Genomic DNA, 18,583 nt, shown 5'->3' with positions numbered 1-18,583 from the left:
ATGTTGAGAGCAGTGTGGAGGCAACAGATATGCTCTGAATTTCAAATTTAGCACCTTTGATTATGTAATCTTCTAAACATGGCAAATTATATTTCTGGGACACAGATGAATTTGTTGCAATGGCAGAAGAGCTTTCCTCTTAACAATGGAATAAGACTTAATTTTATCTCAAAATAATAACATATTTAAGCCCGGATCACAAGATTATGAATCGTTTTTTCAGCATAATCATTCATCATTCATTGATCAAGATGATTAATTTATGATCTTGAGATAGTGGCCTAAATATGGCTGCACTGAGGTTCCATGATTTTTTTCTAAAACTACATGCATGTACCTCATTTTGACATTCAAATGACATGAAATCATTACAAACAAGTGATTATATTCTACACGTGTCTTGGTATTCTGTGCTTCTTACCTGTTTGTAGGAGACAAAGATAGGTCTGCTGAAGATGATCCACTCCACCACCTTACTGCAGGGCGGGGTGGTCAGAGAGCCTGTGTAGCGATAGTAATTTCCCAGTGCAGATGGCAGCAGGTCCTTCAGCACGAACGGCTCCAGGACAGTCTCTTTTTCTATATGAGAGAGAGCAGGACAGATCAATTCAACATGATCCACACAACACTTTTCATTTCACTGCAAACTACAGAGACCAGGCTTTCTGGAGCACGTCCAAGTGCTACTGTTTCCCAGCCTTTAGGTTTATGCTATTGATTTCATTTGCATTACGCCTGCCTCCTTCAATGTCCCTGTATTGACAGACATAATTGCACTGAACACCTATAATTATACCTCTGTTGGTGTTGGATGGCATACACAATACAATCAACTCTGTAACATCACATCCCCAAGCCCAAATGTTGACACTGGAGTTATTCCCGGACTGACAAACAAAATCATCAGTGATATGAAGCACATTATGGTCTGGGGTCTAGAGGAAGGAAACAAAGCTGTTCATGAAATGATAAAAGAGGCTTCAAGCAAGGAATACAGTTTCCTTTTTATTAGTGCTAGGTAACGATTACAAATTTGAATCGTTGCCCAGCACTACTTTTTATACTACTTTCAGTGAGAGCAATCCAGAACAATTAAAGTAATGTAAAAACACATTTTCAGTAAATCTGTGAGTGGTGTGCCTTGAGCTTCCACTGACCTCAGAAGAGATGTTAATTTGTGTTCTACATTAAAAAAAAACAAAAAACAGATGCAAGATGGTGTGCCAAGCTGTTTATGCATTAAGCTATGACGTTTTTTATTTCTCTCTGAGTGTGACAATCATCTGCATCTGTGAGTGTGACATGCTTTATGTATACTCAAGGCCCAGTATAAAAAATGATAGAGTGTGAACAATACTTAATTAACCAAGCAGGCTAACGAAAAACAAAAATCTTCCCTGGATCAAGTCAAGTACATTTTATTTATATAGCCCGAAATATAAATTTGTCTGAGTCTTGAGTTGAGTTCAGGTTTAAGAGTTGGTTTCAGTTGGAATGTGTCTTAACGATGTAGGTTGAGACATTTTTAGTCTCATGCAGAACCCTACTAAGTGTTGCTACCATGCTTCTTGTTGCTATGCTAAATGTTCCAATAATTTGCAAGTTATGTCCTTAGCAGTAGCTGGCAAACCTGAAGCTAAAGAACCACAAAGAAAAGATACAATTATTCAATAACAAGACTAGTATAGTCTGGTAAGAAACCTCTCATGGCTGCTATATGTTCATGACTAAAAACGAAAAAGACTGAAAGACTGGGTTCTAACAGAAAGATTTAACATTCATTTGCTCAGTATTTTCATGGCAATATGCCTATTATGATTTCAATATTTCTAAACAGTTATACATTTAGCCTAATGGTGGCACCAAAGGAAATGTCAATGGTTTAGCAATCACCATCTGGTGATCATCAACATCTGCAACAAATTGATTGAATGTTTGACCCTTTGTTCACAGTGTCATGATCCAAAGTGTTACAGCATGGACCATTACGGAGACCTACCCACTAACTGCACTACCAGTTCTACTCCTCACTAGCTTTGCTGAGATGCATCGAGAAATGCCATTGGCCCAAAATGCATCTGGGAATCGGGTGTGGTTGCTGCTGGCAAATCATCTTACAACCTGCATTCATTGATATTTTTATGATTTTATTTTTATTTTAGTTATCTGACATAAGCAATTTTTTTTCACAAATAGTTGCCTGCATACATCGAGAAGACACAACGCAACATTAGCATTGATTTGAATTTGTGTCACTAAAAGATTGTATTAATATGCACTTGTGATTTCATGTTTTTTACTGTGAAAATGATCTGGCTCTTTAGCTGCTAACCAGCTAGTTGCTAACTTTGTGTTTTTGCTGTTTGGAGTTGAGCTGAGGTTGTTCGCTGAATATAAACCCCTTTCACATTGTCATGTGATCCATTCCTAATATAAGAAGATATTCAATAATGCAGCTTTAAATGAAAAAGTTAAAATTAGAAAGTGTCTCCTGAAGAGCAATTTGTGGAAGTTCTATTCAGAGAAAGCTGCAGAGTGTGCAAAGCTAAACGTTAAATGCGATTTAAGGTAACAATCTGCATTATGCGACATGAAAATGTTCTTGATTTGGTCAATTAGTATTAAGTAGTAAGTATAGTTCTTGTAACAGCAGACGAGGAGAGGAGGAAAAGGAGGGGAAGGAGAGAGCGTGACAGGATGAGCGGGAGTTGTCATCAGAGGGGAGAAAAAAGGAGGAATTGACTTGTGAAGCAAAGGGGAAGTAAGGGAAGGAGGCGCAGAAGGACGAGAAGAATAAGAAGCTGGCAACAAGGTGAGATAAATGATGATAAAACATGAGAGAAAGGGAGGAGGGGGGGCATTCGTTTCACTGTTCCAATGCAAACATATCAGGAAGGAGGGTGACAGGAATGACAATAAGGGGTGAGGAAGTGTGTACGAGTGTCGGGGCGCAGGGTGATGTGTGCAGCGGGCGGGTCACTTGACAGGGGTGGTGACGGGCGCAGGAGGAGATTCACTGTCTTTATCGGCGACAGATAGAAGTTCAGGCCACCCCTCCCTATCCCCACCTCTTCCTCTAACTCCCCCTTTCTTCTCTTCCTCTTCACCCTCCTGCTGACAAGCCTCGTCTCCCGCTGCCTCCCAGACGCCAAGTTCAGAGATGTATTTTCAGCTCTGTCGAATTGGCGCGACAGAGCGAGAAGCAGGAAGAGTAGGATGCATGGAAGGGGGTGTTGATGGGAATTTGGTGGGGGTTGGTGGTGGGAATGTACTTGGGGAATGGATGATGACGGGACAGGTCTTCCCCAGAGTTATGCATCTGAATTAGTACTCTCAAGAACCAAACACACGTTTTGGCACGTCTCGCTTCAAACGCAAAATTCAGGAGACGTCTCAACACACAAGATGCAAACTTTCTCGCTCTTGTATACGCTCTGTGCCACATGCAAGCACACAGCGCCTGAAAGAGGAACGGGATGACTATTAAGCATGGTGAGGCAGCTCGTGCAGTGGCGGCCTGTGGGTCCTTTTTTCTCCCAGCAGCCACAGCGGTTGAGGCAGCAACGGTGGAGACGGGCCAGGAATGTCTGATATTATTTGAGGCAGACTGAGGCTGCAATCAGATGGTAGGTATTTTAAGCTCCGAACCTCCTGTGATGCATCACTAAAGTTCATCTAATCAAGTCTCTATATTTCATTGCATAGCAAGGGAAGAGCAAACACATTCAGCGCAAAGTCTCATATTGGACACTCGGGAACTCTGAATGTTTGTCAGTAATACTTGGTGCCGATATTGATTAACATTTCTGATGAGTCTGTACTGTCTTTAAGGTTTGAAAACCTTTGAAGAAAAAGAAAAAAATGAGATTCATGACATTGCTGTGTTTGGTGTTTTTATTTATTCATTGCCACTTTTGGTTTGACAAGTCTTTCAACCTAAAGGACAAAAGAGATGTAAAAATGACCTGTATGAGAGTTTTCTAATCTAGCAGACCTATCAGCATAACAACATTGTTGTTCACTGCCTTCCAAACAGCATTAACTTAAGGTCCAGTTGCTAGCTTTTTACGGAGCTTTCACCCACATCTGACTTTGATACCGGAGGCCACATTTTCCTACCAGTCTTCTTCCAAAAGTCAACGTTGGTTTCTTTAATGTTGCTTTGAGGAACTTTTAACTGGTTATGAAGCCATCTCAACTTAATACTAATACTAAAAAGCAAAAGTAAAAAGGAACATCAGCAAGAAGATTGGCTATTTTTATGAAGTTATTCTATAACTATAACTGTTATCTTTGCTAATGGGTCAGATTCCGCGCAAAATCAGATAAAATCATGCATGGGTGATGGAGTGAAGGGCTGAAGAATAATGCGTTTGCCCCTTTAGGTTCATTTTCCAGGCTGACTGGATGAATTTAGACCAATCAGCGATGCTAGGGTTACCTAACGTGGCAGCTGGATTCTTGCGATATCACAAGATCACACAAAAATCCATCTAGTCAGGCTTCAAGTAATGCATTTGTGTTCGGACCAATCAGCATCCTGTGAGGAGCTACTGGCTTAGGTTTGTGAGACAACACAGAGAGACAACTCTTCATTCAAAACAACAATGGCGGCTTCTAAATAGTTTAGTGAGGATGCTACAATAGCATCAGTTCTATCAGAACTGGAGAGTATTTCCTCATTCTGAAGGCTTTTCTCCAAGATGTTTTTCATCTGCTCCTGGCAGGCTTAAAAAGTTTGAATGACAGATGGTTCATCCAATCACCTGCCAAGTAGTTATTGAGAGTGCATGCACTTTTCCACACAGTTTCCAATGACAGCTTCTCAGATGGTTCAGTGTAACAAACCATCTGGAGGGTCAGGTTAATGCCAGTGTCCATCTGCGCTAAAAGTGAATGAAAAGGGTCCGTTTTTGGTGGTTTTCAAGCCCGAAAGAGACAGATGGAGTTTTGTGATATCCGCAGTGTGTTAGATTACAATTGAAAAAAATGAAAGGAGCACAACGGAGTGAGATCTGTTGTATGGGATCAAACCGGTTGTGAAATGTAACACTTGTGAGCAGCAACTGTCCCACTGCAATAACATCTCATTAAAGATGATCAGTGTTTGTTTGTGCCCCAAGAAATGTTCTTTCAAAAATGAAACCCTTTGAATTCTAAAACAATTTTCTTTTCACAACAACAAACAAAATCCTAATAACAATCTTTTATCTAGTCTTTTAAAGATAGAATTACTACTCATTATTCCCTGACACACATGTAATATAACAATGTTCATAGAAGCATCATGAAATGTCTGAAAAGTTGTTAATGTGTTTATATGTGCTTTTACAGCCGGCATACAGGCCAGGGTCTGTATTGTAAGTATGTACCTGGAGTGGTGCAAGTCCATAGCCAGAATGGGAAAATGACAAATATTGTGCATATGTTGTTGATAACGTTGTGTTCTTCCTTAAGAAGCTTAAGGACATGACAGTTAAAAGATTACAGCGTGTTGCCAAAGCTCATGTAATACAAGGGAAGAACAGATTGTTTTTCAAGACAAATACAGATGCAGCTTGTAAGTAGCCAACCTGAGGGTTTGCATTTCCTGCAGAAAATGAACATCATTTAACACGTTTGGTAACATGATAACCTTTTTTACAGCAGTTTTATTGAATCAATTTTTAAAGCTTGTGCCCACGCCTGATTTGACAGCTTGAGGAGAAGAAGGATAACAGGGCTGGGACTTAACCTGAAAGACTCCAACCATTGTTAGCCACATATTTTTGAATTTTTAACATCTTTAAGGTTTTTGATAAGACCAGTGTATTCTACATTGCTGACCCATTTTACACAAACGCTCATGAAGTATATGATTTATGAGAGTGGTGTCAGACACGGGTCTGATGAGATCAGATGAAACTGTACAACCCAGTATCCCAGGAATTATGTTTCTGAATATTTTCTGCAGGCCAGAGTTTATGTCCAATGCTTATATTCAGAGCCAGGGCAGTTAAGTAGAGTTCCCCTTGTGTAGAGATGTAGGAAGTAAGGGTTGTGGATGTCGAGGTGGTGGGTAGTTACTGTATGTAGTGCATTTATTGTTCATGCGGTAGAGTTTGTGTATCTGTCCCTACTTTGTTCCACTTTATAAAATCTCATCTATTGGATGGTTTGCCTTGGAAGTTTTTTGAGATATGAGTAATCCCCAGACGATATTTAAATTAGTGATCCCATGGCTTTTAAAGTTTACATAGTGAACCAGTGAAATATCTCAACATCTACTTTTGATACAGCTATTCATTGTTCGTCACCCTTTGTGGATTCGAGTGAAGTGGTAACTATTGTACAGATGTAATTAAATGTGCTACAGACATTCTAGCAGTGGTGGGCCGTGCATTTTATACCTGGGCCTTCAGTGCTGTCCTACCACAGTTGAACCACCTCCTAATAACCTCATTATGACGCCATAGCTACGGTTAATTATTTGTTTCTAGGGGAGTAACAATACACATATTCGTATTAAACCGTTCGGTACAAGGCTTTCGGTGGAGCCACTGCGCACAACCTGGCAACCCACCCAACGTAAGAGACAATGTGCTGTCTGACACTCCACCACAGACGAACAACATTGTACATCTTTTTTGATGCGCGTGTGTTCTGGAAGCCACGCTATACTAAATTAGCTTAGCAGGAAAACCAACAGCAGCACACACGCTACAAACTCTCCCCGCAGCATTTAGGTGTTCCCTACTGATTCAAACAGGGCTAAAGCCATCGCCATACAATCCTCATTTCTCCAGACCATAATTCTTGCTTTGTAAAAGAAAACAGATACATGAATATGCGCATGACGGGATGCTTTGTCATTAACGGACAATGCATATAGTCAAAATCAACGTAATTAACACAATGACAAGAACAAACTCATAAGAACCAGTCACATATATTTATATGACAACAAAGCATGACAAATCAATCCAGCAACACTGCGGTGCTAAAACACGTATTCCATCGCACACTGAAGAGCACCATTCAAATATTATTCACATCAGAGGGAACAATATTAACCATATCATAAAAACGACACCATAAACAAATGAACACAGTAGTAACGCTACTGCAGATGTAAACTAGAAAATTTCGCAAGAAATTTTGACAGTGTGGCTTCTACTGCCCGAAGACGTCGCAATATATACATAAACGCTGATGTTACCGGTAGTATTGTTGAGGTTCGATTGAGATAATGCTTCTCTCTTTTCTGCATTTTAGATTCATACTCTTGAAAAAGTTAAACCAAGTTAAAGCTGACGCTTTTATTTTGAAAACTTACCGGATGCTCTATCCCTTATCGGTGTCTGACTTCCTGCCTGGGTCGATCTGCTCTGTGTTAATTGACGTGATAAACCCGAGCCTTGGGCTCTCGCGCCCCCTTCATTGAGGCAGAGTAGTGTTTGCCTCCCCTTAATGTCAGATCAGCAACACTAAATATGTTCTACACAGACGTGAAATACAGTACCTATTATATGGAAAGAAAGGACATGTAATAAAAGTGTCTACAAATATTACAGTGTGTGCAGGAATGAGACAGCAAAAGGCACGCGCTCAACCCAGTTTGTGAGGGATTCACAGTCTGAGGTGAGGAACAGCTGGTCACTGCCTCACCTCACTGTCTCCTCTCTGTTTGAACAGGACATGCGCTAATTCAGAGATTTTGATTATAAAAATGTTTGGAATAATACAGAAATTACATTTATAGCGCAGATCAGTAGAGAAATATTCATATTTATTTTATTTTAGCATTATTTGTTTTTTACATTTCATCATCACACCCTGACCGCACGTCCCTGCGTAGAGCTCTGGGTGAACACAGACAGCTACATTTTGTACTTCCTGATTCAACAACAACAGGACGTCAGTGATGACAGGAGGAACATCGCACCAACCGCGTCGCTTCAAAAGCGTCGCGCCAACCGCGTCGCTTCAAACGCGTCGCCCCAAACGCGTCGCCTCAAACGCGTCGCTCCAAACGCGTCGCTCCAAACTTGACGCCCCAAACGCGTCGCCCCAAACGCGCCGCGCAAAATTTGCGTCACTGCAGTCTCATCGCGTCTGTGCAAAGACTTTTCTCATCACGCGAATAATTCGCCCTGCGTTCGGTGTGAACACAGCTGGCAGCCTCGTGGGGAGGGGAGGGGGGAGCTGCGCTCATGTGATTGCTTGAAAATGAGGCTGACATCTGATTGGCTACAGATAGGTCCATGTTAAAAAAAACATATTTGTGAATCCGGCCAGGCAGGGGAGTCTCAAAAAACCCACCAACAAATGTGAAGAGATCCACAAACAAATACACACAAATCCTCAAACAAATAGAAAACATCCACACACAAATACATACAAATGCAGAAATATATTTGTTCTGCGTGCATTTGTGAGTCACATTTATTTGTAAATCCTTCTGTGTAGAGACAGACAGACAGACAGAGAGAGAAAGAGCTCGTGCGTGCGTGTCACTGGTTGCCATGGTGACGACGCAGGGCCTGGAGAGTCTGTGAGTCTGTTTGTTTATAAACATCAGTAATTAGCTGAATTAAGAACACCTGTGAGCTTGGCAGACTTTTCATGAGAAAACACTGGAAAACACCTGTCAAACAAATGCACTTTATACCAAAACCATGAGTCCAATCAATAAAATAAGTGCACCGTGAGAGAGATAAGACTCTGCCGAACGCCCTGGTATGTTTTTTATGTTTATAGTGTTATAAATGTGAGCGCCAGCGCAAGTTACAAAACTGGTACCGTCTGCTTTCTTTGACAAATTTCTTTTCTGATTTAACATGGGGTCTAATGGAGCAGTCGGTTGGAGTTCATGTCGCTCCACGGCTGTTTGAGCCAAATGTGTAAGTCCGTTGGATTCCATAGACACTTTGTTGCGACCAGCACAAGATTTCCAAGCTTTTTGGCCAAAAATGGTGTATAAAGAGTACAAATTGTGGGAATGGGAGCAATTTGTTTGGAAAAATCACAGAACATTTTCCTGCTCTGCTTCACTCTGACCGTGATGTCATCACTCTAGCACTTAACGAGCTGCGCAATACACACCCATTATAAAATCTGAAACAGACCCAAAGTTTTGCTGAAACTAAATTGGTGACTTCATGAAAACTATGCTAGCTAGCAAAATGTCCATTTGGCTAAATAACGTCCATCAATTTGTCTACGTTTTAAACTTTGAATCATGTTTCTACGTTAAAGTATGGCTGGTCAATATGGGTCCAAAGTTAAGTGTTTTTTTTGCTTTCTTCACGCCGAAATCCCATTCAAGTCAATGGGACGATTTTTCATCGTAGATCGCGATTTTCGGGGAAACCGCTGGACGAATTTCTTATAAAAGTCATAGCTCACGATTCCCGATCAAGCCGCACGTGTTGAATTACTTTTTGAGCAGGTGTTGGCAACGCTGTGGGACAAGTTTCGCGGCAAACTCTGATGTGGAAGATGGAGAATAAGAATAATAACTAGAAAATGCATTTCCTGCTGAAAATGCGTTGGAATGCTGAAAGCTGAAAGCTGAAATGAATTGCAAAAACATTGCTAAAAATACAGAAATGAGAGAGTACCTGTCTGAAAAATGTTGAAGCCCAAAAGCATTTAAACTGCACTGCTGAAAACCCTTCTAGTTGACACGTCTAACTATGGTGTCAGTAGCTGAAAATATGAGAAAGAAGAAGGCTTTGAAAGTTGAAGTTTAACAGGATTTGAAGATTGTCTCCAGATATATCTTATTCAAAACAAATTGCAAAAAGCTTAATAATTCAAAAATGTAAAGATTATAAATATGAAAAGTCATATCACCCTCTCCTGAAAGAGATGAACATTTTGATATTTGAATGGTTTCTGTGGCTTAAACAATGTGTAGTAGTAGTGATATTTGTAGTAGTAGTAGAAGTTGTAGTTGTAGTAGAAGTATTGTTTGAAGTAGAAGTATTAGTAGCAATAGAGATATTTAAAGTAGTAGTAGAAGTTGTAGTTGTAGTAGAAGTATTATTAGTAGTAGAAGTATTAGTAATTCGAAGAAGTAGAAGTAGTCGTAGTAATAGCTGTAGTATTGGTTGTTGTATTTAATATAACAGTAGTAGTAGTAGAAGAAGTAGTAGTATGAGTAACAGTAATGACAGTATTTGAAGTAGCAGTAATAGCAGTAGTAGAAATACTAGTAGCATTCATACTTTTAGCTGTAGTAGTATTAGTATTGGTAGTAGCATGAATAGTAGCAGTAGTAGTAGTAGTAGCAGTTGTAGTATAAGTAATAGTAGTACTGGTAGTATTAGCAGTAGTAGTAGTAATAATTGCAGTAGTAGTAGTGGTAATAGTTGCAACAACAAAAGTTGTAGTAGAAGTAGTATTAGTAGTATTAGTAGCAGTAGTAGTAATACTAGAAATATTAGCAGCAGTAGTAGTAGTTGTCGTAGTATTAGTAAGAGCATTAATTATTTCAACAAAAAAAGCCTCATTTTGAGCTTAATGTTTAAATACAGTTAATCCATGGGGCTTTTATTTTGAAAGGGTGGGGCTGGGTGGGTTAGACAGGAGGAGAGGAGACTGAATCATAATGTTAGATAAACACAAACAGGTTATTAAATGACAGGCTTCATCAAAAGCATTTCAGTTGGAATTCATTCGGTGGGGCTTGTACTTTAAAATGGTGTGTGTGCGTGTGTGTGTGTGTGTGTGGGGGGGGGGTCCTCTAAAAGTCTCTAATACCTGAATGACTGTATAAGAGATACACACGCAGAGAGAGAGAGACACACTGAGAGATAGAGAGACACACAGAGAGAGAGATACACACGCAGAGAGAGAGAGACACACAGAGAAAGAGATACACACGCAGAGAGAGAGAGACACAGAGAGATAGAGTGAGGCTTGTGTCTGTGAGTCTGTGTGTTTATAAACATCAGTAATTAGCTCAAGTACGAACACCTGTGAGCCTGGCTGCCTTTTCATGAGAAAAGACTGGGAAACACCTGTCAAACAAAACCCCAAAAACCCCATAACCATAGCCCCTATTGCTCCAATATTAAGACTGGAGAGGGAGGATGAGTTGAAGAACAGATCATGCGAAAATTGTGTCTGTAGTGTAAAAAAAAGTGGCTTCAATGGCGATTTAGAAATGGGGTACGGTTGTCTGTGTAAGACTTTTTTGAAGTACGTTTTAACATTGGAGTCTATGGAGGAGAAAGTTGGTTTTCCTCTCAAGTAAAGGCTTTTGTGCCAAATGTGTAAATCTGTGAGATTCCATAGTCATATGTCTACGACAAGGACAAGATTAGCTACGTTTCCATCCAAAAATTATGCATGTAGAGTGAAAATTGAGGAGTCAGTTGCAAAAGACAAATATTTTTTTCACAGCAATCTCAAGCTTCTCTTCACTCTAGTGATGACATCACGCACTCTAAGCTGCGCAATACACACCCATTATAAAAGCAGAAAAGGACTGAAAAACACATAAAAGCAAAATTGCTACAGCTCAAAAAGTATAAAAGATATCAAAATGATTATAACATACAATCATTGATCAGGGTTTTCTCAACATTTGAAAGTTTAAATGGTGTCTGTAGCTGAAAGTATGAGGAAGTAGAATGATCTGAAAGTTGAACAAGTTTAAGAGGATTTGAAAAGTTTCTCCATAGACATCCCATTCAAAAAAAAATTGCAAAAAGCTTAATAATTAAAAAAGTTGAAAGATTAGAAACATAAAAAGACATTGCACCCCTCTCCTGAAAAAGCTGAACATGTACATAGTTGAACGGTTTCTGTAGCTTAAGAAATGTGGAAGTTATTAAGTGCCAAAATACGTACGGAAGAAATAGTTGAAGAATAAAGATTAGGATAACAATACTTGGAATGCTGAATCAGCATTCCAACAATAATAAGAATAATAAGCCCGCAGGATTACAGTCAGTGTGCTTTGGCACAGGCAGTATTACTGCCTTGTGCCACAAAGCCACACTAAATAATAATAATAACTAGAAAATGCATTTCCTGCTGAAAATGCGTTGGAATGCTGAAAGCTGAAATGAATTGCAAAAACATTGCTGAAAACACAGAAATGAGAGACTACCAATCTGAAAAATGTTGAAGCTCGAAAGTATTTAAACTGCACTGCTGAAAACCCTTCTAGTTGAAACGTCCAACTATGGTGTCTGTAGCTAAAAGTATGAGAAAGAAGGCTTTGAAAGTTGAAGAAGTTTAACAGGATTTGAAGATTTTCTCCATAGATATCCCATTCAAAACAAATTGCAAAAAGCTTAATAATTTAAAAAGTTTAAAGATTACAATTATGAAAAATATCACCCCTCTCCTCAAAAAGCTGAATATCTTGATATTCGAACAGCTTTTGTGGCTTAAAAAATGTCCGCAGTAGTGATATTTGTAGTAGTAGAAGTTGTAGTTGTAGTAGAAGTATTATTAGTAGTAGAAGTATTAGTAATTAGAAGAAGCAGTATAAGTAGTAGTATCAGTAGTCGTAGTAATAGCTGTAGTAGTGGTCGTAGTATTTAATATAACAGTAGTAGTAGTAGAAGAAGTAGTAATAGTAATGGCAGTATTTGAAGTGATAGCAGTAGTATTAGTACTAGTAGCAATCGTACTAATAGCTGTAGTAGTATTGGTCATGGTAGTAGCATGAATAGCAGCAGTAGTGGTAGCAGAGAGAGAGCCAGAGGGAGAGAGGGAGAGACAGAAAGAATGACAGAGAGAGAAACACAGAATGACAGGAAGACAGAGATAGAGAGACTGAATGAATGAGTGTGAGAGAGTGAGAAAGGCAGACAGTTATTTGTACTGAGTGAGTGAGTGAGTGAGTGAGTGAGTGAGTGAGTGAGACAGGCAGTCAGACAGTTATATGTACTGAGTGAGTGAGGGAGACAGGAGGACAGACAGTCATCTGGATTGAGTGAGAAGAGCAGACAGACAGTTATATGTACTGAGTGAGTGGGAGAGAGAGACAGGCAGACCGACAGTTAGATGGACTGAGTGTGTGGGAGAAAGAGACAGGCAGACCGACAGTTAGATGGACTGAGTGTGTGGGAGAAAGAGACAGGCAGACAGACAGTCAGATGGACTGAGTGTGTGGGAGAGAGAGACAGGCAGACAGATAGTTATATGTACTGAGTAAGTGAGTGAGACAGACAGGTAGACAGACAATCATCTGGATTGAATAAGAAGAGCAGACAGACAGTTATATGTACTGAGTGAGTGGGAGAGAGAGACAAGCAGACAGACAGTTATATGAACTGAGTAAGTGAGTGAGACAGGCAGACAGACAGTTATATGTACTGAGTGTGTAGAGAGAGACAGACAGACAGTTCGATGGACTGATAGTGTGGGAGAGAGAGATAGGCAGACAGACAGTTATATGAACTGAGTGAGTGAGTGAGTGAGGCAGACAGACAGTTATATGTACTGAGTATGTAGAGAGAGACAGACAGACAGAGAAAAAAAGAGAGAGTGTGTGTGTGTGCGTGTGTGTGTGTCATTGGTTCCCATGGAAAAAACATTGCTGAAAATACAGAAATGAGAGACTACCTGTCTGAAAAATGTTGAAGCCCGAAAGCATTTAAACTGCACTGCTGAAATCCCTTCTAGTTGAAACGTCTAACTATGGTGTCTGTAGCTGAAAGTATGAGAAAGAAGAAGGCGTTGAAAATTGAAGAAGTTTAACAGGATTTGAAGATTTTCTCCATAGATATCTTATTCAAAACAAATTGCAAAAAGCTTAATAGTTCAAAAATGTAAAGATTATAAATATGAAAAGTCATATCACCCTCTCCTGAAATAGCTGAACATTTTGATATTCGAATGGTTTCTGTGGCTTAAAAAATGTCAGCAGTAGTGATATTTGTAGAAGTTGTAGTAGAAGTATTGTTTGAAGTAGAAGTATTAGTAGCATTAGAGATATTTATAGTAGTAGTAGAAGTTGTAGTTGTAGTAGAAGTATTATTAGTAGTAGAAGTATTAGTAATTAGAAGAAGTAGTAGAAGTAGTCGTAGTAATAGCTGTAGTATTGGTTGTTGTATTTAATATAACAGTAGTAGTAGTAGAAGAAGTAGTAGTATGAGTAACAGTAATGGCAGTATTTGAAGTAGCAGTAATAGCAGTAGTAGAAATACTGGTAGCATTCATACTTTTAGCTGTAGTAGTATTAGTATTGGTAGTAGCATGAATAGCAGCAGTATTAGTAGTAGTAGCAGTTGTAGTATAAGTAATAGTAGTACTGGTAGTATTAGCAGTAGTAGTAGTGGTAATAGTTGCAACAACAAAAGTTGTAGTAGAAGTAGTATTAGTAGTATTAGTAGCAGTAGTAGTAATACTAGAAATATTAGCAGCAGTAGTAGTAGTTGTCGTAGTATCAGTAAGAACATTAATTATTTCAACAAAAAAGCCTCATTTTGAGTTTAATGTTTAAATACAGTTAATCCATGGGGCTTTTATTTTGAAAGGGTGGGGCTGGGTGGGTTAGACAGGAGGAGAGGAGACTGAATCATAATGTTAGATAAACACAAACAGGCTATTAAATGACAGGCTTCATCAAAAGCATTTCAGTTGGAATTCATTCGGTGGGGCTTGTACTTTAAAATGGTGTGTGTGTGTGTGAGTGTGTGGGGGGGGTCCTCTAAAAGTCTCTAATACCTGAATGACTGTATAAGAGATACATACACAGAGAGAGAGAGACACACAGAGAGAGAGATACACACTCAGAGAGAGAGAGACACACAGAGAAATAGAGTGAGGCTTGTGTCTGTGAGTCTGTGTGTTTATAAACATTAGTAATTAGCTCAAGCACGAACACCTGTGAGCCTGCCGCCTTTTCATGAGAAAAAAACTGGAAAACACCTGTCAAACAAAACCTCAAAAACACCATAACCATAGCCCCTATTGCTCCAATATTAATACTCGAGAGGGAGGATGACTTGAAGAACAGATCATGCGAAAATTGTGTCTGTAGTGTAAAAAAAAGTGGCTTCAATGGCGATTTAGAAATGGGGTACAGTTGTCTGTGCAAGACTTTTTTGAAGTACGTTTTAACATTGGGGTCTATGGAGGAGAAAGTTGGTTTTCCTCTCAAGTAAAGGCTTTTGTGCCAAATGTGTAAATCTGTGAGATTCCATAGTCATATGTCTACGACAAGGACAAGATTAGCTACGTTTCCATCCAAAAAGTATGCATGTAGAGTGAAAATTGAGGAGTCAGTCGCAAAAGACAAATATATTTTTCACAGAAATCTCAGGCTTCTCTTCACTCTAGTGATGACATCACGCACTCTAAGCTGCGCAATACACACCCATTATAAAAGCAGAAAAGGACTGAAAAACACATAAAAGCAAAATTGCTACAGCTCAAAAAGTATAAAAGATATCAAAATGATTATAACATACAATCATTGATCAGGGTTTTCTCAACATTTGAAAGTTTAAATGGTGTCTGTAGCTGAAAGTATGAGGAAGTAGAATGATCTGAAAGTTGAACAAGTTTAAGAGGATTTGAAAAGTTTCTCCATAGACATCCCATTCAAAAAAAAATTGCAAAAAGCTTAATAATTAAAAAAGTTGAAAGATTAGAAACATAAAAAGACATAGCACCCCTCTCCTGAAAAAGCTGAACATGTACATAGTTGAACGGTTTCTGTAGCTTAAGAAATGTGGACGTTATTAAGTGCCAAATTACGTACGGAAGAAATAGTTGAAGAATAAAGATTAGGATAACAATACTTGGAATGCTGAATCAGCATTCCAACAATAAGCCCGCAGGATTACAGTCAGTGTGCTTTGGCATACTGCCTTGTGCCACAAAGCCACACTGAATAAGCCCGCAGGATTACAGTCAGTGTGCTTTGGCACAGGCAGTATTACTGCCTTGTGCCACAAAGCCACACTGAACTAGAAAATGCATTTCCTGCTGAAAATGCGTTGGAATGCTGAAAGCTGAAAGCTGAAATGAATTGCAAAAACATTGTTGAAAATACAGAAATGAGAGACTACCTGTCTGAATGTTGAAGCCCGAAAGCATTTAAACTGCACTGCTGAAAACCCTTCTAGTTGAAACGTCTAACTATGGTGTCTGTAGCTGAAAGTATGAGAAAGAAGGCTTTGAAAGTTGAAGAAGTTTAACAGGATTTGAAGATTTTCTCCATAGATATCCCATTCAAAACAAATTGCAAAAAGCTTAATAATTCAAAAAGTTTAAAGATTACAAATATGAAAAATATCACCCCTCTTCTGAAAAAGCTGAATATTTTGATATTCGAACAGCTTCTGTTGCTTAAAAAATGTCAGCAGTAGTGATATTTGTAGTAGTAGAAGTTGTAGTTGTAGTAGTATTATTAGTAGTAGAAATATTAGTAATTAGAAGAAGCAGTATAAGTAGTAGTATCAGTAGTCATAGTAATAGCTGTAGTAGTGGTCGTAGTATTTAATATAACAGTAGTAGTAGTAGTAGTAGAAGAAGTAGTAATAGTAATGGCAGTATTTGAAGTGATAGCAGTAGTATTAGTACTAGTAGCAATTGTACTAATAGCTGTAGTAGTATTGGTACTGGTAATAGCATGAATAGCAGCAGTAGTGGTAGCAGAGAGCCAGAGGGAGAGAGGGAGAGACAGAAAGAAAGACAGAGAGAGAAACACAGAATGACAGGAAGACAGAGATAGAGAGACTGAATGAATGAGTGTGAGAGAGTGAGAAAGGCAGACCGACAGTTATATGTACTGAGTGAGTGAGGGAGACAGGAGGACAGACAGTCATCTGGATTGAGTGAGAAGAGCAGACAGACTGTTATATGTACTGAGTGAGTGGGAGAGAGAGACAGGCAGACAGACAGTTAGATGGACTGAGTGAGTGAGTGAGTGAGACAGGCAAACAGACAGTTATATGAACTGAGTGAGTGAGTGAGTGAGTGAGACAGGCAGACAGACAGTTATATGTACTGAGTGAGTGAGTGAGTGAGACAGGTGGACAGACAGTCAGATGGACTGAGTGTGTGGGACAGAGAGACAGGCAGACAGACAGTTATATTAACTGAGTGAGTGAGTGAGACAGGCAAACAGACAGTTATATGAACTGAGTGAGTGAGTGAGTGAGTGAGTGAGTGAGTGAGACAGGCAGACAGACAGTTATATGTACTGAGTGAGTGAGTGAGTGAGTGAGTGAGACAGGTGGACAGACAGTCATCTGGATTGAGTGAGAAGAGCAGACAGACAGTTATATGTACTGAGTGAGTGGGAGAGAGAGACAGGCAGACAGACAGTTACATTGACTGAGTGATTTGGAGAGAGAGACAGGCAGACAGACAGTTACATTGACTGAGTGATTTGAAGAGAGAGACAGGCAGACAGACAGTCAGATGGACTGAGTGTTTGGGAGAAAGAGACAGGCATACAGACAGTTATATGAACTGAGTGAGTGAGTGAGACAGGTAAACAGACAGTTATATGAACTGAGTGAGTGAGTGAGTGAGACAGGCAGACAGACAGTTATATGTACTGAGTGAGTGAGTGAGACAGGTGGACAGACAGTCATCTGGATTGAGTGAGAAGAGCAGACAGACAGTCAGATGGACTGACTGTGTGGGAGAGAGAGACAGGCAGACAGACAGTTACATTGACTGAGTGATTTGGAGAGAGAGACAGGCAGACAGACAGTTATATGGAGTGAGTGAGTGAGACAGGCAGACAGACAGTTATATGTACTGAGTGAGTGAGTGAGGCAGACAGACAGTTATATGTACTGAGTGTGTAGAGAGAGACAGACAGACAGAGAAAGAGAGAGAGAGTGTGTGTGTGTGTGTGTGTGTGTGTGTGTGTGTGTGTGTGTGTGTGTGTCATTGGTTCCCATAGTGACGACGCAGCAGTTGGAGAGTCTGTGAGTCTGTGTGTTTATAAACATTAGTAATTAGCTCAAGCACAAACACCTGTGAGCCTGCCGCCTTTTCATGAGAAAAAAACTGGAAAACACCTGTCAAACAAAACCACAAAACCCCCATAACCATAGCCCCTATTGCTCCGATATTAAAACTGAAGTGCAAGGATGACTTGAAGAACAGATCATACGAATATTGGATCTGTAGTGTAAAAAAAAGTGGCTTCAATGGCGATTTAGAAATGGGGTACGTTTGTCTGTGCAAGACTTTTTTGAAGTACGTTTTAACATTGGGGTCTATGGAGGACAAAGTTGGTTTTCCTCTCAAGTAAAGGCTCTTGTGCCAAATGTGTAAACCTGTGGGATTCCAAAGTCATATGTCTTCGACAAGGACAAGATTAGCTACGTTTCCATCCAAAAATTATGCATGTAGAGTGAAAATTGAGGAGTCAGTCGCAAAAGACAAATATTTTTTTCACAGGAATCTCAGGCTTCTCTTCACTCTAGCGATGACATCACGCACGCTAAGCTGCGCAATACACACCCATTATAAAAGCAGAAAAGGACTGAAAAACACATGAAAGCAAAAATGCTACTATTCAAAAAGTGTAAAAGATATCAAAATGATTATAACATACAATCATTGGTCAGGGTTTTCTCAACATTTGAAAGTTTAAATGGTGTCTGTA

At 39.5% G+C, this 18,583-nt stretch overlaps 1 protein-coding gene across 2 annotated transcripts in view; it reads right to left on the bottom strand.

Annotated features, from left to right (window-relative positions):
• LOC137874016 (receptor-type tyrosine-protein phosphatase gamma-like) overlaps nt 1-18,583 on the bottom strand; it is a 598,619-nt gene that overhangs the window by 121,883 nt on the left and 458,153 nt on the right. For both annotated transcript variants that reach the window (XM_068712605.1, XM_068712604.1), the window contains exon 7: nt 422-579. In XM_068712605.1, coding sequence (XP_068568706.1) covers nt 422-579 — 158 coding nt within the window. The remainder of the gene's footprint in view (nt 1-421; nt 580-18,583) is intronic.

The sequence above is a fragment of the Cebidichthys violaceus genome, unplaced genomic scaffold (genome assembly GCF_023349555.1).
Source record: "Cebidichthys violaceus isolate CVI_PGR_0920_01 unplaced genomic scaffold, fCebVio1.0.p SCAF_17, whole genome shotgun sequence".
In the NCBI taxonomy this organism is placed as follows: domain Eukaryota; kingdom Metazoa; phylum Chordata; class Actinopteri; order Perciformes; family Stichaeidae; genus Cebidichthys; species Cebidichthys violaceus.
Note: the sequence above shows the minus strand (reverse complement) of the source record. Positions and strands in the feature narration are given on the sequence as shown.